General features: G+C 37.8%; 1 protein-coding gene and 1 long non-coding RNA gene across 4 annotated transcripts in view; one reads left to right on the forward strand and one right to left on the reverse strand.

Moving 5' to 3' along the window:
- LOC134478324 (uncharacterized) overlaps positions 1-8,987 on the forward strand; it is a 69,704-nt gene extending 60,717 nt beyond the window's left edge. The window contains exon 4 of the long non-coding RNA XR_010050906.1: positions 7,647-8,987. This is a non-coding gene — a long non-coding RNA (uncharacterized LOC134478324). The remainder of the gene's footprint in view (positions 1-7,646) is intronic.
- Positions 1-21,034, reverse strand: part of Ccdc141 (coiled-coil domain containing 141) — a 224,298-nt gene that overhangs the window by 93,555 nt on the left and 109,709 nt on the right. For all 3 annotated transcript variants that reach the window (XM_063259378.1, XM_063259379.1, XM_063259380.1), the window contains one exon: positions 4,015-4,209. In XM_063259378.1, the coding sequence (XP_063115448.1) occupies positions 4,015-4,209 (195 nt within the window). The remainder of the gene's footprint in view (positions 1-4,014; positions 4,210-21,034) is intronic.

Consider the following 21,034-nt stretch of genomic DNA (forward strand, 5'->3'; position numbering starts at 1 on the left):
CAAGTTGGAAAATACTGAACCAGTATTTTCTTGGCTTATAGATTGTGTGTATATTTTGTTCTCTGATGTATCGCCAGAATGTAAAGCAGTGTTTGACACAGCACTTGCTTAAATATGTACTAAATAGATGACTATCTAAAGAAGAAAGAACATTATTCTCATGAATTTGCCATACTATTTATTCAATGACTTCAATACAAGAAATCATTTATCTATACATAGAGTTAGCAGACATAGGAATGAACGAAAATAAAAAGGAAAAGGTAAAAAGGAGACATCTAAGTGATTATAACCAGAAATACATAATAAAAATCTGAGTAAAGTAATATATGATATTAAAATTTACAAGTAATAGACCCCTCTGCAGTTAAGCTTTGAAATTCATCCCTATTTTTTTAGCAGCCCTTTCTACTTTAACAAAATTCAAAAAAAGTAAAAAAAAAATTTTAAATACCAACTTTCACTTTTTATTGAGCAGACTTTCAAGCAGTCCCATTTTCTCATTTATATATACCCATGACACTGACCTATTTTTTCATATAGTCATTTGACACAGAAATTGAAAGAGGATGTTGATCTAGTGTCAACAAATTTGAAATAAGAAGTTGTTTGCTGAAAAAAATCCCACCTATAAGAGTAGAGTTGGTTTTTTAGGAACCAACTTTTTTTTTTTTTTAAAGCACTTACTCTATTATCCTCACAGGGCTAACATCTAGATTTGTGTGTGATGGCCAAGTCTTTCATGGGTTCCTGGTACTGCAACACATTTTACTGTCCACAAAGACTGCATGACTCTGGCCCGTTCTAATCAGGGCCACTTCTCAGTGTCTAATCTGCAGCCAGCAGCCTTCAAGTTGAGTACTAGAGGCATGCTGACTGCATAGTATAAAACAGCAGGTCCTGGAGCAGAGGGAGCGGGGTATCCCTCATCTGCACGCCACACTCTGCAGGTACAGGGGAATTAATATTTCACCTGGGTCCACCTGCAGTCCCCTGGGGAAAGACGTGGCATGCTGTCACGCGGTGCTGCTTTCAACTCTGACCCAGGAGTACGTGTCCTCTTTCAGCATCCATGAAACTGTGATAAGCTAACATGCTGGCTGGAGGGTCAGGTATAATTTCAGACCTCTCACAGTGCTCCGAGCCGGGGCTTGCTCCTAGCAGGAACCCCAAGCACCCTCAAGGTAAAACAAAATGAAATTTCAAGAGGATAACTTAGTGCTTCAGAGGTAAATGATAGATGACATAAACTAAAAATACACCTTCCCTAGGATAAACAGAAAATTTAGCCTAGAAAAAAATGGTTTATGGGATTTTGATATTTTATTAATTTTTGCAACCTAGCTCTTTACTTATTCATGAGTGTTATAGAAAAAAATTGGTAAAATGGTAAGATTTTGTAAAATTTGGAGGCTCCACAATATAAATTAAAAATAAAAATATCTTGTACAAAAGAGGAGTTTCACTCTAACTGAAATGAATTTTCCCGTTGTATAATTTCATTATTTATTGCCATTAATAATATAGTGAAGAATTCATTTGGAGAGTGATGAGTAAACATCACTTTTTAATCTCTGGCTTCTGCTTTCTCTAAGGTAAGTATACACGTCATCTTTCACACTGAATTCTTAGCTTTACAGTTGGGGATTATTCCCTTGATGGGGGTGGTTCCTATCTCTGTGGATGCTGCTTGCCTATATACAAAACTATAGTAAAGTTAGTGCTGCACTAATTTGACATTAAAATGCCATGGCTTTCAACAAATGAAACAGAACACTAGAAATTGAGTCTTTGAGGTTAAGAAATATGAATTCTCCTTTACAAGATCTGACTTGCAGTAATGTATGAGTTTGAGAAAGTAACCACTCTTCTCTCCCTTCTCCTCCCCTTTCTTTTTCTTTAACGTTTATGAGATACTCCTTCTCCTTCAGGGTCCAGGAATAACAATCAAAGGAAAAAAATCTCCCTGGCAAAGTACCAGATGATATTCAGAAAAGGCAAAGCATAAGAATGAAAGAGAGAGGAAGAGAAATTCTGTCTTTCTGTACTTGGAAGGTTGTAAGCTATAAGCTTTGCACTATAAACAATATGGTTCCATAACTATTTTCCCTGCAAATAATAATAATTTATTTGCAAATGATTCATTCATTCTGTAAGGTGAATGTGTGAGGTAAATTTAAATAGCTCTTATTGAGGGAAAGAAAAGTGCCCTGAAGGATACAACAGCAAGGGTGTTTAGGTGTGTTACATAGAAGACCATATTAATATTTTTTATTGGATTACTGAACACAACTGCTTGCAGTCTCACTGTTTGAATGTTCGCTTTGTGTGCTTTGATCCTGTGACCTGAGACACCGTTTCTAAGATGATAGCGAGTAATCTATTAACTGGTGATAGCTTACTGGTTTTTTTTTTTTTGTAGTTCTGAATTACTTGTACCCTTACACTGTTTTGTTTTGTTCTGCTTTTTTTTTTCTCTTTTTCCTTTTAAATAAAAAAAAATTGGTTGATTTTGTTGCACATACTTTCAATAAATTTTTTAATCTCCTGGAAAAAAAATAAATAGCTCTTATTCAAAAAAATATGACTGATGATTTTCATGACGAAACATTTAACATCTATTTGTTCAGTATCTCCAGTAATATGCTATATCTGTTTCCTCTCTTAAAAAAAGACAAGAAATAATTGAACAGTAAATATTTCTTTAACATTTTAACTATAATTTTAGCTCCTCAGTTTAGAATGTTACTATTCGTCCTTTCAAAAAGTATTAATAAAAATGTTCAAAATTAAATCACTCTTCATAGGACATCGTAGTGCCGATGTGACATCAGATCACTGCATACCTAACTTCTAAGGGTTTCTTTAGTTATTGCCTATCACACTGTTTGTTTTTGAATTGGTAAAATTTAACTCATTAAAAAATTCCAACACAGCAATTTGAAAGTAGATAGTACGTTGGTGCGGGGTGTGGTGCTGCGTGCTTACAGTCCCATTGCTAGGAAGGCAGAGACAGGAGGAGTGCTGAGCTCAAGGTCAGCTACATAGTGAGACTGTGTCTAAAAACAAAACAACAACAAGACACACAGACACACACACACACACACACACACACACACAGGTAAGGCAGAACGATTTTCAAAGATCACCAGGTTCCTATACTGAGCCCTACCCCAGAGCAGTGAACAGGGAATTCTGCCACGAGCAGGAACCATCTGCAGCATTCAACAGCAAACAGCCAGGCCTGGTGGCTCATGGTAGCACTCCTTGAACTTGCTGTGCTGCAAGTTTGTGCGCAGCCTGGAGCACTTACCAACCTAGTGAATCCCTGTTTCAAGATTTAAAAAAAAAAAAAGTAAAACAGGCTGGAGATACAGCTCAGGGCCAAGGCCCTGGGTTCAATCTCTAATATCCCCGCTCCTCAAAAACGTAAATGAATCCACAAGGAGGAGAAGAGCAGTTCTGGAACTCAAGCCCCAGACAACAGCCACAAGAGTGCCACTCATCTGATGTGAAAAAGCAGGGCCAGGGCATATCCGTGAGCCAGCCACCACTTCTGGCCTTCAGGCTTGCATGCAGAAGGCTAGTAATACTCGTGTATCTCTACCTGATAAATCAAAGAGGACTTTTTAAAAAGAACGAAGGCTTTTTAGTAAAGTGCTTAAGGTATTTCTTTAAACCTCAATGTATTTTATAATTCCCTCCCTCTGTGAGAGATACCACCATGGGAGCACAAGTCCCCCACAAAAGACCAATGCCAGCTTTAAATAAAACCCTCACGAGCTTATTGTTTTAAGGAAAACTTTACATGTCCACGCAGAGTCTCATAGTTTTGAGAACCAAATAATGGCCATAAGAGGAAGATGTTCTAAAAGTTCTGTTTTGGTTCTGCCTACTTTGATATTCTGCATGGAGCGCTGACTTCTGTGACGGCTCCAGCCTGTAGACGTAATGATTCTCTTACTGGTGTGCAAGAATGACTGTATAACATGGTGAATTAGACTTTATACTGACCTTGTTAGCACTGCTAAAAAAGTCATTTGCCTTTTGTAACTGGATCTTCCTGTCCATTATGAGTTGCCCAAGCTCATCTTGAAGCCGATTCAGTTTCTGGTTAGAGAGCTGTAGCTGTTCTCTCTCCACACAGTCCTTTGACAGCAGAAGTGCCAGGGCCTTGCCCTTCAGCTCCTCCACAGTGGAATTCCATTCCTAGAAGAGAGCACACGCCTTATTCCTTGCACACATCCCTCTGTTATCACTGTTTGTGTCCCTTAAAATTCATATGTTGAAGTATAGTCCCTGATGTGGTGGTATTAGAAGGTGGGTCTTTGGGAATTGATTACGTTCTGAGGGTAGAGTCTTACAGACTAAGATTAGTGGCCATATAAGACATCCATGCTCCAGATCTCCTCCCACTCTGTGAATATGCAATGAGAAATCAGCAATATCCAGTACAGAAAAGAGTCCTCACCACAGTCCACATGGGCACCCTGATCTTGGACTTCCAACCACTAGAACGTTAAGAGATGTATTTGTGTTGTATATAGTCAGCCAATGTGTTACTTTGTTACAGCAGCTTAAAGACACTCCCCTTTGTGATCTCAGATAGAAATGAGAGAGCATTTCCATGTGTTGAATGTGTAGGAAATTTGTCATATTTAAATTAATAAAAATACTGTTGTAGTAAATACCATACTAAAGTACTGAAACCTCCCAAGGAGGTTTCAGGTCTCCCACCCAGCCATATGGCACACAGGTGCAAAATAAAGGCAGAAAGTTCTGCAGTTAAGGAATTCTAGGATGACCACTGTTCTCTGTAGAACAAAAAACCCTGAGTCCAATACTCAATCCTGAGTATTGGTATCAGTCATGGAGGAGGGTGGGGGGTCATGGCAGAGTACATGGGAAAAGCAATTGCAGGCATTGGCTATAACCAGAAACAGAGCCATTTTGTAACAGGCACAAAGGTTCTCAATTAGATAGTCTGATTGTGTGAGACTGGCACCTTTACTGCCAGGAAGATGTAATTCTTATTGAGTTGCATTTGCCTCAGCTGAGATGTCATTTCATCTCATGTCATAGCTCTGGAATCGCACACGCTCCTGCCGAAGCCCCATTCCAGCTATCGGTATGTGTGTGGGCGTGGGAGGGCAGTTCTCACTCATGTGCTGTAATGAGAGGCACTGGCTTCTCAGCCAGACTCGATCACATTCTTTTAGCCAATTATGGGAACATCTGTTTCAATCTAGCCAGCTCTGCATATCTCAGTGAGTAGGGTTGAAGGAGAGATCAAGGAAAGATTGAGGCAAGGGGCTTCCTTTCTTAGAAGAGTACAGCTTGGTGGTCTTCCTTACTGTCAGCCTGATTACCAACATATACTTACTTACAACAAGAGAGCGAAGTAGAAAAAATGTTATAAAGGGAAAGAAGGTGAGAGCAGAAGATGACACGAGGAACGTGAGTGACTGACAGATCACCTGGTCGCCATGAACATTCATGGCTCTAAGTCTGTTACCTTTACTTAAAAACACACACAACACAGCCCACAACATTTTACAATCTCTAACTCTTTTTGTCCTATTTCTATTCACATAAGTATGAAAAAGTATCTTTCCCACTATTCAGCCTTCTTTTCAAGGTGGATAAATAGGTACCAAAAAGGAGAAATCACTTATCTTTACCCATTATTTTTGTGTCTGCTCACGTATAGAACTGAAAATAAAATCTGTTATTCATCATAAAATTAATACCTGTTAGTGCATAGTATTTTCTATTACCTGACCCTAGTTTCTCCTCTCAATGCTTTGCTCTGAATGACATATAAACATTTCAGAGGAAGAAAAGAGATAACGTTTTATATATTATTATACAAGAGTGAAAAACAGCAAAGAGAAAAAAGAAATACCATTAACATTCAATTTAATATTTTAAGGGAAATTTAAGTTGCTTGTAAAAGAACATAAAGTGATGATTATCTCTAACATGGCAGACTTGTTAGTGAAGTTTCTGGTGCCCATTTCAGTTAAAACTAAGTGGTCAGTATAGGTTATTTGTGAAAGCACAAATTTAGTCCTGGACTTCAAAAATCTCAGTCTGAATCCATCCTGGATTGTTCTCCCAGTACAAAATATCCTATTATTAAGTCACTTTTGTTATATAAGATTGTATAAAATGAGTATAATTGTAGAGAAATTTACCATTACTCTTTCCATTTATTTCACAAGACATACTAAACAGCATGTACCTGGCACAATGCTAGGCTAGATAGATGTGATGGGGAATAAAATGTAGTTCTTTCCTTTAATAGTACATAAACCACTATTTTATAAAATATTTCTATATACTTATGTTATGAAATACATCACATAGAAACATGCAGACATCCATAGTATGGCAGCATATAAAATAACAATTAGCAGGTGTTGAAGGGAGAAATTGTCCATGCTCCTTGGTGGTGCCCACAGCACCTACGCTAACACTTGTGCAAGACGATATATTTTGATTAATGGCTATAAAGATAAGCTAAGCAGATTAAGGAATTGACTTTCTGTTTCTCTCTTTCTCTTTACTTTTTTCTTGGTATGTATATCAGCTGAGAAGAGTACATTACTCAAGGTTATATACCCAGTAAGTAGCCATCCTAGACTTGTTCATAGCCCTGTGTATCATGCTATCTTTCCGGGAATTGAGGACAGAGATTTCACAACTCCAAATTTCTCAGTGTAGTGCAAAAGCAGTACTTCTAGGCATGCATATGGGCTGTATGAGTAATCAAAGTTCTTCATTTTTAAAGACTTTTGTGTCCCCACTTTAGAAAAAGTAACATATGCCATGAAATTCTTTGGTAAAGCACTGTTAGTATCCCTCCCATTTAAAAAACTATTACTTTAACATATTGAGAATGAGCAAACATTTTAAAAGCAGTTCCCACAAATTCTGTCACACACATAATTGGCTCTCAATAAATATTAATCTCATTTTCTTCCATCAGTTTTATCATGGTTCAGTAATACCCTAAAATTTGTACCTTCTGCATATTTCATTCCCTAGTTCTGAGTTAATAGGCAATGCCTCCCAAAGTGTTGTTGGTCAGCAGAATGTGTTGACTAGTGCCATGAGAGAAGCAAAGAAAAACAGGCCATTCTGAAATACTTCTCAGACTCTCTAATATGCTGATATCCACTGAGATTCTTTGACAAGGAAACGTGATACAAAATAATTTTGACTCTCTTGACCTTGACACCAATCATCTCTTGTTTGCTAATCATCTCAGGAGACCAAAGGTCTATTTATTTATTTTTTATTAAGAAAAAGAAAAAAATGATATAGAATTTCAAAACAAAATAATAGATTAACATTGATTAATATATTGTATTATCTTCAAATAATTGTTCAGATTACAACATACAGGCATGAAAATATATAGTGTAAAAAACTAAAAGAGTAAATAAGATCCAAAATGTGCAGTAGATATTGTGAAAGGGAAAGGAAAGAATGTGCTTAAAAGGAAAGAACAACTGGGATAGGGGAAAGGAGGAAAGGAAGAGGGTAAAGGTCTATTTAGAGATAAGAATCCCTGGTTCACCTGCTGGTTCACCTGCCAGTGCTCCCTGCTGAGCCTGCTTGTTTTCTCTCTATTCCTTTAGCTGCTGTTAAGGCCTGAAGAACACTAAACCTTGCTGAACTCAGGTAAAGATAATGATGCAGATAAAAACAGGTAAATCTTTATGAAAAGAAGATGGATATTCACCAGAACCTTCCCTGCTCATTGGAAGAAAACTACATAATAAATGTGAAGGACCACTAAGGATTTAGCTCAGCACTTGCCTGGCAAGTATCAGGTTGTGAGTTTGATTCCCAGAAGAAGAAGAAGAAGAAGAAGAAGAAGAAGAAGAAGAAGAAGAAGAAGAAGAGGAAGAAGAGGAAGAAGAGGAAGAGGTAGCAGCTAAGGAATTGCCTAGAATTCTATGGGGAAGAGAAGTGCAGAAAGTGTTAGGATATTAAGAAATACTTTTTACCTATTGTATGGTCAGCCTGACAACATTCAGTTTTAGAATCTGCCTTAACTGACTGTGAGATGATAAGGGTTGATTTTTCTTTCTATAATGTTAGCACTGAGCTAAATGCTTTATATGTATTATCTAATTTAATCTTTACCAAAGTCTTGCAAGAATGAAATAATTATTAACCACATTTTAACAATGAGGTAACCAGGGCTCAGAAAAATTTTGAATTTGCCCAGTGTCTCAGCAAATAAACTCAAAGAGCCAAATTTCAAATGAAGCCTACAGCCTATTCTTTCAATCAGCATTGCAGTCCAACCTCTTCGTATAGGGTGTCTCAGTTACTTTTTCATCGCTGGAACAAAATACCAGACATGTACAATTTAAAGGAAAGTTTTATTTGGTACCCTTCCAGGTCATAACCCCCTCTTTCAACCAGGCCTCCACCCTAACAGCTCATTTAACTATATAACACCCCTAAGATCCGATCGCCCGAGTGTGCAGAGGAGGAGCTGGGTGGATCTGGAGTGCCTGCAGAAGCCCCTTCCTTTGTCTGGAGGATGGAATATCTCTGCAAGCAGGGAGGGATCGCAGGTTCCTGAGGCACCTCGGCCTGTGGTGAGTGCTCAGCACATTCTGCCCAAATCTCAGACTGTTCCGGACCCCCAGGCTTCCGGGTGCAGTGAAGTGGAGCAGTGGGTTAGAGGCCACTACATCCGCCTCCCCATCCCGGCTGCACTTGGAGGTCTGCTGAGCTCCTGATGGGTGGGCGGGCCCACACTATCCCCCGAGCCCAGCCTGTTTTGCTGCCGCGCCTTCCTTTGTCTGGAGGACTGTGGATATCTCTGCAAGCAGGGAGGGATCACAGGCTCCTGAGGCACCGCGGCCTGTGGTGAGTACCCTAGCCCGGCTGCGATTGAAGAGCTGTGGAGCTTCCAAGGGGCAGGTGGGCGCACAGTGTCCCTGAGGCCCAGCTTGTCTGGAACTGTGGAGTTCTGAACAAGCAGAGGAGGGCCATTGGTTCTGCAGGCCCAATGGCTTGGGGTAGCATGGGGCCAGAGTCTCAGTAGCTGCAAAATAGAAGGGGATTTTCAACAGGTCCTGAGGAAGCTTTCAAATAACACTTGAAACACAGAAATATAGGAAAATGACAAAACGAAAGACTAAATTACAACCTCAAACCTCCAGCCCATCTCAGGAAACCCTAGGAGGAATGTATTTAGAAGAAAATATATCCCAACCACCTCATATATCAGACACAATAGCTACTGAAATTGACAAGCAACTCCAGGAAGCTTTAAAGAAATTCAAACTCGAAATAATCTCCCAGATAAAAGAAGAAATGATAAAAGAAATGAAAGAGATTCTAAATATATCTAAAGAAAACACAGATAAAAAATTGGAGGAACTAAACAAAAAGATAGAATCCCTAGACGAGCAATATAAGAAACAAATAGAATACATAATGCAGATGCACAGAGATATACAGGAAATAAAAAACTCCACTGAAAGTTGTAAAAACTGCCTTAATGAAAGTGAAGATAGAATTTCAGACCTTGAAGACAGGATTGCAGCTAGTGAACAGGAAAGGAAAGATCTTTTAAAAATAACAAGGAATCAGGAAACAACAATTCAACAACTGCAAGATGATGCAAAGAAGAATAACATAAGAATGATAGGGATTAATGAAAAAGAAGGAGACAACATAAAGGATATCAAGAGGATATTTAGAGAAGTAATAGCTGAAAATTTCCCAAGCATGAGATCAGAAACTGACATCAGGATCAGTGAAGCATATAGAACTCCAAATAGTCATAACCAAAATAAAACTACACCCAGACATATAATAATCACCATCCCAGAAATCCAACACAAGAATAGATTATTAAAAGCTGTCAGAGAGAAAAGACAGATCACTTATAAAGGAAAACCTATCAGAATCACAGCAGACTTCTCAGCACAAACAATAAAGTCAAGAAGAGCATGGAGTGAAGTATTCCAGATCCTAAAGCAAAATGATTTCCAACCTAGACTGATATATCCTGCAAAACTATCATTCAAAATAGATGGTGAAATACGATACTTCCATGACAAAGAACAGCTGAAGAACTTCATGAACACCAAACCAACCCTGCAAAAAATATTGAAAGACAGTTTAGATACACAAAGGAAAAAACCACTAAGCAAAGCAAATAATTGAACAGAACAGAAAGATAAAGATGCAACAGCAGAGAGATAAGATTCCTACAATTAACCAGCATTTAACAGTAATAACCATTAATGTAAATGGTCTCAATGCACCAATCAAAAGAAACAGACTAGCAGAATGGATCAAGAAACAAAATCCAACCATATGCTGTTTACAGGAAACCCATCTAACCCAGAAGGATACTCACAGACTGAAAGTCAAAGGATGGAAAACAATTCTTCATGCAGCAGGAATCCAAAAAAAAGGCAGGAGTAGCCATTCTGTTTGCAGACAACGTGAACTTTAAACCAACAATGACCATAAAGGATAAAGAAGGTCACTACATACTCGTAAGGGGAAAACTCCAAGAGGAAGAGATAACTATCTTAAATATATACGCACCAAACTCCAGAGCACCCAGTTATATAAAACAATTATTAACAGAAATGAAAACTCAAATTACCAGTAACACAATTGTAACAGGAGACCTTAATACGCCATTGACACCAAGGGACAGATCAACCAGACAGAAAATGAGCAAAGAAATAACAGAACTGAATCATACCTGTGAACAAATGGGTTTGATAGACATACACAGAATGTTCCACCCAACAACATCAGAATACACATTCTTCTCAGCAGTACATGGATCATTTTCTAAAATAGACCATATATTAGCTCACAGAACATATTTAAACAAGTGCAAAAGAGCTGAAATCATCCCTTGCGTGTTATCGGATCATAGTGCTCTGAAATTAGAAATTAATGATAAAAGATACTGCAAAAATCCCACAAACACATGGAAACTGAATAACACATTCTTGAGCAATCAGTGGGTCACAGAAGAAATTAAAGAAGAAATTAAACAATACCTAAAAGAAAATGAAAATGCAGATACAACTTACCAGAATCTGTGGGATGCAATGAAAGCCATCCTGAGAGGAAAATTTATTGCACTGAGTTCCCACATCAGGAAAACAGAACGAATACAAATAAATAACCTGATGCTACACCTCAAACAGCTAGAAAAAGAAGAGCAAGTCAAGCCCAAAGCCAAAAGAAGAGAGGAAATTATAAAAATCAGAGCAGAAATCAATGCAATAGAGACTAAGAAAACAATCCAAAGAATCAACGAATCAAAGAGTTGGTTCTTTGAAAGAACAAATAAAATCGATAAGCCCCTAGCCAACCTTATTAAAAAAAAAGGGAAGAAAAAGCTCAAATTCATGCAATAAGAAATGAAAAAGGAGAAATCACTACAGACCCAATAGAAATACAGAAGATCATCAACACCTATTTCGAAAACCTCTACTCTCAAAAGTTTGATAACACAGAAGAAATAGACAGATTCTTAGAAGCATATGAAGTGCCAAAGCTAGATCAAGAGGATGTAAAACTGTTGAATAACCCAATCTCTGTTAATGAAATCGAAAATGTAATTAAGTCCTTACCCACCAAGAAGAGCCCAGGCCCAGATGGATTCACTGCAGAATTCTACAAGAAATACAAAGAAGACCTAATGCCGACACTCCTCAAACTATTCAATGAAATTGAGAGGGAAGCAATCCTTCCTAAGTCATTCCTGGAAGCAAATATTACTCTAGTACCAAAACCTGAGAAAGACCCAACTGAAAAAGAGAACTATAGACCGATCTCCCTAATGAACACAGATGCAAAAATCCTCAATAAAATATTGGCAAATAGGATCCAGCAAATCATCAAGAAGATTATACACCATGACCAAGTGGGATTCATCCCAGGAATGCAAGGATGGTTCAACATACACAAATCAATAAATGTAATCCACCATATCAATAAAGCCAAAAATAAGAATCACATGATCATTTCTATAGATGCAGAAAAAGCCTTCGATAAGGTCCAACATTTATTCATGATAAAAACTTTACAGAAAATTGGAATAGATGGTCTTTACCTCAATATAATAAAGGCCATTTATGACAAACCAACAGCCAGCATCATACTAAATGGCCAAAAATTGAAAGCCTTTACTTTAAAATCAGGCACAAGACAAGGATGTCCTTTATCACCACTCCTATTTAATATAGTACTGGAAGTACTAGCCAGAGCAATTAGGCAAGAAAGAGAAATAAAAGGGGTAAAGATAGGAAAAGAAGAAGTTAAGTTATCATTGTTTGCAGATGACATGATACTCTACATAGAAGATCCCCTAAACTCCATTGAAAGACTCTTAGATACAATAAATAAATTCAGTAATGTGGCTGGATACAAAATCAATACTCAGAAATCAATAGCATTCCTATACACAAACAACAAAATCACAGAGAGGGAAATAAGAGAAACTGGACTATTCACATTAGCAAGCAAAAAAATGAAATATTTAGGAATTACTCTTACGAAAGAAGTGAAAGACTTATACAGTGAAAACTATAATACACTGAAAAAGGAAATTAAAGATGATCTCAGAAAATGGAAAGACATCCCTTGCTCATGGATAGGAAGAACAAACATTGTGAAGATGGCCATTCTCCCAAAACTGTTATACAGATTCAATGCAATCCCAATAGAAATACCATCAACATACCTTATAGATCTAGAGAAATCACTCCTAAATTTCATCTGGAACCAGAAGAGACCTAGAATCGCAAAGGCAATTCTAAGCAGCAAAGACAAAGCAGAAGGCATCACAATCCCTGACTTGAAATTATACTACAAAGCAACAGTAGTAAAATCAACATGGTATTGGAATCAAAACAGAGCTGAAGATCAATGGAATAGATTAGAAGATACAACCACAACTACAAACACACTCAACCACCTTATCTTTGATAAAGGAGCCAAGCAGGTTCACTGGAAGAATGACAGTCTCTTTAATAAATGGTGCTGGAAAAACTGGCTCTCCATTTGCCAAAAACTAAAGCTAGACCCATGTCTATCACCATGTACTAAATTAAAATCTAAATGGGTCAAAGATCTGAATATTAAAACAGAAACACTAAATCTATTGGAAGACAAATTGGGTAGAAACCTTGGAGACATAGGAGTAGGTAGAAAATTCATGAACAGGACTCAAACCGCACGGGAAATACTTCCCAGAATCAATAACTGGGACCACTTCTTATTAAAAAGTTTCTACATGTCAAAAGAAATCTCCAGCATAGTGAAAAGAAAACCCACAAACTGGGAAAAGATTTTAGTGAACTCTCTCTCAGACAAGGGCCTCTTGTCTAAAACATATAAAGAATTAAAGAAACTCAGACCTCCGAAATTCAAAGAGCCAATCCAAAAATGGGCATCTGAGATGAATACGCAATTCTCAGATGAAGAAATGCAAATGGCAAATAAATACATGAAAAAATGCTCATCATCATTGGTCATTAGAGAAATGCAAATTAAAACCACACTGAGATACCATCTCACTCATGAAAGAATGGTCAGGATCAAGAAAACCATCAACAAATGCTGGAGAGGCTGTGGGGAAAAGGGGGAAAAAGGAACTCTCCTGCACTGCTGGTGGGAGTGTAGACTGGTACAGCCTTTGTGGAGATCTGTCTGGAGATTTCTCAAAAAGTTGGGATTGGAAATCCCATTTATTCCAGCTATTCCACTTCTAGGCATATTCCCAGAAGAACTGAAAGCATCATACCACAGTGATATATGTGCACCTATGTTTATAGCAGCACAATTTGTAATCGCCAGATCTTGGAAACAACCCAAGTGTCCATCAACTGAGGAATGGATAAAAAAGTTGTGGTATTTCTATACAATGGAGTATTATTCAGCTATAAAGAAGGATCACATTGAGATATTTATCAATAAATGGGCGCAGCTTGAGACCATACTCATAAGTGAAATAAATCAATCTCGCATGTATGAATACCGAATAGTTTCCCTAATGTAAGTAATGATTCAAATATATAAAAATATGTGGTAATAATGATTCCCCATTATGTGGCCTTGAAGCCTTATAAAATTTTCACTTATTAATTAGAAAGTCTTTATTCTGGGCTTCTTGATATGGAAATATTTGAAGCTATAGTATATGAAGTTTTATCCAAATATTTCAAGGAAAAAGACAGACACTATGGTAACTACTATTAAATCGGGTTATTTGGTGATGAAGCACAAGGTTGCTGAAACAGTCATGCTTTGACCTCTATTGTTATATTGTTATGTCCTGTTTTAACTCAATCTCTCCCTTATTCTTTAAAAAAATTATTTTTTTTTTTTTTTGGTTTTTTTTTTTTGTTTTTTTTTTTTTTTTTTTTTGTCTTTTTCCTTTTTATCGGTACCGGGTATCGAACTCACAACTGCCAGCTTACAAGGCAGGCGCTTATGCCGCTGAGCTAAATCTCCAGCCCCCCAAAAAATTATTTAGTTATTTCTTATGTTTATTTTAATTAAGGGGAAAAATTTTAAAAATTAGGATATATAATAGTAACTCTTTTTGATTTCCTATTAACTTGTTTTGAAGTCATGTAATACTCCCACAATCTTGTTTTGACTGATTAGACTCTGTTCCATTCTGTGCGATAGTATCAAGTTTGAGGGTATAGGCAACTACTTTGAAGGCAATAAGATTCACTAAGATGCCCATTCTGGTTTGACTATTGTCTCCTTTAGAAGTCCTGTAATGTTTACAATGCCTCAGTTTTATTGGTCTTGTTCTCTACTGTTTTGTCCAACTTTATAATATCTAATGAGATAGACAATTCTTTTTAAGGAAACAAGAGACAACGTTGATAACCATTGTTGATAACCTTGTACTCTGTTCTACATCATGTGCTATGTCTATCCTTGGTTTTGACTGACAGCTTTGTTTTGCCATATTTGACTTTATTCTCTCCCCCCCAAAAAAGTAATAAGAACTAAGGAGTAATAAAATCCAAAATGTGTAAATTTTGTTGTAAAAAAGAGAGGGAGGAAAAAAAAAAAGAGCTCTAACGGATATAACAGCAAGTGTGTTTAGGGGTGTTAAATAGCTGACTATATTAATGTTTTTGGATCACTGAACACAGCTGTTTGCAGTCTCTCTGTTTGAATGTCCACTTTGTATTCTTTGATACTGTGATTTGAGCAACTATTTCCAAGATGATAATATGTAATCTATTAACAGGTGATTTCTTACTGTTATGTTTTTTTTTTTTTTTGTAGTTCTGTATTATGTGTAACCTTACACCGCTTTGTTTTGTTTTGTGTTTTTCTCTTTTTCCTCTTAAATAAAATTTTAAAAAAAAAAAAAAGATCCGATCACCTGCCAAAGCCCCATCTCTGAGCACGTGAGAGTTTTGGGGGGGGGATTCATTCTTGATTTAAACATTAATGGAAGACAATATGTTGTTTCTTCTACTACAGAAAGATTTACCGTATTAATTTAGAATCACCCCGGCAAAACTTCCATATGGTCCCGATAAGGCCTTGGAGACGATAAAGTCATGCATGACTCTTGAATTTTCAGATCTGAAACCAGAAGCCTTGCTATTTCACAATGAACGCAATGCTATTATAGATATAATTGAAAACTTACAGCCCCAATTCTTACTTAATTTTGCTTACAATTAGGCCAAAATAAAAGTACTACTCAGCTATAAAAGATAAACTCAAGACTTTTATAGGTACATGGATGCAACTAAAGATGATACTCATAAGTGAAATAAATCAGACTTGCATGTATAAACACAGTATTGTCTCCCTACTGTAAGAAGCTGAAAGAATAAATAAGATCCAAATTGAGGTACATTGTGAAAGGGAAAGAAACTGCTCAAAAGGAAACAGCAACTGGGATGCGGGGAAATGAGACAAGGAAAAGAAAAACAAATACATAGTTAGAGATAGAGATAGAGATAGAGATAGAGATAGAGATAGAGACATAGACATAGATATAGATGACAGCTAAGATAATTGTACTACTCATTGTATTAGTTCATTGAAAGGGACAGTTAGCTCTTATATTGTTTGATCAATTTTGCATGTCTGTATGATAATCTGAGCAACTGCTTCGAAGACAATAATATGCAACAACCATTGTTAATTTTGAAAAGCTCTTCTCTTTAAATAAATATAGAAATACTGTTCCCTTACAGTCTACACAATTCTTCCTCTAATACAAATTTTGCAAACATTAGAGAGAGACTCTGGGATAGAGCCAAGTCTTTGAAAACCCAATATAACCTTGCATTTCATATTGTACTATAAAAACTAGGCTATGACCTTCCAAAGAAACTGTAAAGGACCATTTGGTGCCCTTTATCTTTTCTCCTCTCTACCCACAGTCTTCTTAATTACATTTTCACATTAACTCTGTGGGTATTGAATGAAACTAGACCTATTCAATATTTTTATTCAGTCTTCTCAGAAAATTGGTTCTGTTTTTCTTTGGGCAATCATTAGGCAGTTTTTGATGCATTTTGATAGCATTCTGATAATATATTTCCCCAACTATTTTTCGTAAAGACACTTGAACTCTTATTTTTAAGATAAGCCCTTCCAGAATCATCTGAATCCATCATACTATTTAAAAATACAGTCATCACCCTTGTCAAGTCTAGAAGAACCCAATGGAGAACATCTTAATTTGTTCGCTCTGAGCCATTCCTGCTACCTGCTAAGTGCTAAACGTCTAGCAGCATTTCAGTCACTTGGCAGTAAAATATTTCCAGTACTTGTCCCCATCAGTGGAAAGCCACAGCCTGCCCTTCCTTGACTTTCCAACTTGATAGAGATGTGTGAATATCTGTGACCCGATAAAGACATCCACCACCGCGTGTTTCAGGGCCTAGGGTTCCTCCATAGGTGACCCCATTATTTTCATTTATCACTCTCAGTTGTAACCCTTTTAAATTGTACCTTTAAGGATTCCATCTGCTAAAGAAATTGAGCTTTTCTTGAAGCCCTTGATTGAAAGGTTACTTTTAAGAGGATTAATGCTGATGGACAAGAAGGCAAAAAGGATTTATTTCTTTTTTCATTTTATTTTTTTCTGTTAGAGTCCTAGTTTAGCTCTTCAAATAAAGTTATGGATTGGCATAAAAATTATCCAGTAAGTAGGTTCAAAACGTAAAAATGTTAGCTACCGTGATTTGAAAAAAAAAGCACAGCATGTCTAGTAAGCTTTTATTCACACGAAAATTTCACCCCCTAGAGTTGAGGCAATTTAAGGCTCCAACACCATGTTGATAATTTTTCATTATAAGCTTGACTGCCGAATATGATTTTTACAAGAGGGGAGATGGAGAAGAAGAAATAGGGAATGCACTGGTAAATAACTAAGAAATAATCAGTTGTGGAGAGGACTGGCCCAAACTGGATCTGGCAGAAGTGTGTGTTGTGTCATGTGTAGTCCCCAAAGCATGGCTGATTCCTAGGCCATCTCATTAGATGCAGCCCATTTCTTGTTCAGTCCCTAAATCTACAGTCCCATTTGGTTTAGCACTAGGAAAATTAACTCACTGACATAAAAATCATAGAATTTTACATGATTGCATTAGCAGATGGTACAAACAACATAAACCTGGCAATTTTAATCAGAGAATATTTCAAAGTCTGCTTTGAGCAGATATTTTTTCCTTTAAAGAATTGTTTATGCTTTTGAAGAATGGCACTGAGCCCTCCCCGTGCTCCCGCTGGGTGCTTTTCTGTGCTGCCCCACACAAACACAAGAGTTATCTCAGAGAGAAGCTGCTCGCTCCTCTCTCTGCTGTGTGCAGAGTTCAGAGCCCACAGCCCTTCGAACTAAGCCTTCACCATCCTACCTTCCAGTAAAGCACAGATTGCAGACAGCAACGACTGTGATTTTGTTTCTCACCTAGAAATGAAAGAAGTGTGCTCCTGAGGTCTATGACAGAGAATCATAGCTACTGAGCCAGGGAGAGCTTGTCAGAAAGAAAGAGATCTGGACCCAGAAGTACACTTGGTATTTTGAACTTGTTAACTAGCTTCAGGCAGATCATCTGCTTTTTGAGCTCTCCTTTCCTGTCGTGCAATGATTGTCACCATCACCTGGTATGCACTGCTGCTTCTCTAGGGACTCACTGTTAATCCAGTGACTGACTGACTGTGCTTCAAATTGCTGGGTTTTAGGCCCTCCTAAATCTGTGGTTACCGGCCATTTTTGGGGTTATTGGTCATATTATCCATAAATTAACCCTAGTGATGGTCTGATGGTATTGAGACTGATGGTTTGCAAGAGACATGACAGATGTCACCAAACTAATTTCTGAATATAAGTTGCTGCTATTTTCCTTTTGCAAAAAAAAAAAAAAAAGTCAAACAACCACCACCCCTGGCTTGGAAGTTTCTCGACTTCCTCATTCCCTTCAGCTTTTGGCCACTGAGTGGAGCTATGGTTCAGGAGCACAGAGCAGGGTGTTTGCTGCTAATATTGAAACAGATAATGATGAAATAAAGGTTTCAAGCCAAAATAGGCTCACAAGCAAACCTTCAAAACTGCAACTAGAGCAGAAATGCTTTTTTTTTTTTTTTTTTTTTTTAGTTTAACATAGATTTTAGATGGAAATTAATCATGTGGGAAGCTATGTAGGGTGAAGGGAGTATTTCCCTGAGATTTGGGTCTTCTGTTGTTTTTCTCCAGTGCCTTGTCCTTGCTGTAATCTTGAGATTTCTTGTTCTTCTTATTCACATCTTATTTAGTTGATTAAGTAAGAACCAGAGGCAGATTGGTCTATTTTTAGTCAAAATTAAGAAAAGCCTGAGTGGCCAAAATAACTTCGTTGAATACATTTTGCCTACAGATTGGGCCCCAGGCTAACTATGTGGTCCTAGTTTTTTATTAAGACCTCAAAGGACTTTGTTTCTTCATTTTCTAGAGACTCTTATCAGCAGTATCGTCAGGATCTCAACACATATACAGCTGGGGACAAATTACCAAGTGGTAATATTCCATTATTATAGGGATTTCCCTACATAAAGTAGATTAAATTAACAGGAGGAAGAGTTTATGTTTTACACACAGTGAATGTCAGATACAGACTAGAGCAATGATCTTGAATTTGACTGATTGTATCTCCTAGAAATGTTTTAAAAACACGTATTTCCTGACTAACACCATATCTACTGAGTTATAATTTTAGTGGTAGGATGGAAATTATGTAGTCTTAAAAACTGGGAACACTTTATCTTAAGTCAGAGACAAGGAATAATACTTAAAATTAGTCAGATTTTGAAATCATTGATGCAGAATATCCCAAGATGCTTAATCAATCTCATCTTTCTTCCAGATGGAGGACACTAAGACAAAATAATTTTCTGAGTATGCAGGGACATTCACTTGCCAGGATTCACAATATCTGGTTCTGTACCTCTTGGAGTGATACTCAGAATTCTACAATTGTCCTAAACCTGAAGCCACCACAGATCCAGAAAAAGCAAAGCCTCACAGATCGCCACATGTTCAGGTTACCTCCTTAGCAAAAGCAATTACCTCATGGTGGATACTGAATCTGTTCCCACCCACTAGGAGCTGTCATATCATGACAGGAAGAAAATTGCCTCCTCAAGCAATGATGCTTCCCTACGACCTCACAGAGCCAGGCTTGAGCTACTGATAACCAGACCACAGCTTAACCAGACCCAGGGGCCAGATACACAAATCTCCCTTCAATTATGCAAAGACCAAACCTTGCCTTTGTTTCCTTCTTCCATTAAGTCTCCATCAGCTCTCCTGAAAACAGATCTTGACCTCTTCATCTGTACATTTTAGTATGGCCCTGTTGGTCAAAGAAAGTTCTTTTCCTGCCCTTCACCATTGCTCTCCTCTTTGAGGGTCTTATGGGACCTTATGGCATCTGCCTGAACCTAGTCTGTTGGGGTCCCCAGAAGTGAGATAACATTCCAGTACCAAAATAACATTACTGCTTTCATTAGCTCTAAATCTAAAATTTATTGTCAGTTGTATACATTCATTAAGCATTGAGTAGATTGGAAGACAGAATGACAGAAAAATCTTTGGCTGTACTCCCCTTGAATGATTAATACACCAACCCATGGTGAGTATAATGCAGCCCAGTGCAGCACTGGGTTTCCCAGGTCCTGATTCAGAAGAAAGAAACCCAGCAACTGCTTTCTACTTAGTGCTTTCTTCCCTTTATTGTTTCAACAAAAGAGCCGTTGGTTTAAAAAGGAGATTGATAATAAAACAAACAAATTACAAAAGCTGGGAGAAGATACAAGTCTGTTCAAGTTTTTGTTTCCCAATTTTACCCTATACGGTTATTTTTAACATTCTTTGTAAAAAAAATATAACCAAATACCTAATAGTTATATATTCTACTATAGGAGAAAACCATGTCTTTATGGAAGGAATGGAAGGAAGTCGTATGGAAGGAATCATTTGTCTTTTAATAAAATTCATTTAAAATGACTTCCGGGAGAACATGGCGGACAGATAACAGCAACTACGGAGGTTCTCTGAAAGGCTCGGCTCAGAAGTCAGGAAGGGTGCGGAGTAAGGAGACATAAGCAGGTGGAGATATGCTCTGCTGACTCAGGAACGAACTGGGCTGAGAGAAACCAACTTGGAATGCAATCCTGGTGTTAAAACAGGAACAGAAAGGCCTTAGTGTGGAGGCTGGAGCCCGCGCCATTGGAAGCCGCAATTTGGGTTTCCCGCCGCGTGGCGACTGCCTCTACATCGGCTCGGCAAGGAGAGAGACGCACGGAAGCTCTGAGAACGGCAATCTGCGAACGGAGTTGAAAACAGGATGGGCAGGGAGGCGTGCACTGACTTGTGGTGAGGTGAGTGAGAGAAACTGACACTCTACCATAGTTTGACTCCAGCGGAGGACTTTCTGGGCCGGGGCAGTCCTGCGCGAGCAGGGCGCGGTGGCGATTCCAGCCACACATCCCC

Source organism: Cavia porcellus, unplaced genomic scaffold, assembly GCF_034190915.1.
Source record: "Cavia porcellus strain 051 isolate PalLab524CR breed Dunkin Hartley unplaced genomic scaffold, mCavPor4.1 scaffold_12, whole genome shotgun sequence".
Taxonomy (NCBI): domain Eukaryota; kingdom Metazoa; phylum Chordata; class Mammalia; order Rodentia; family Caviidae; genus Cavia; species Cavia porcellus.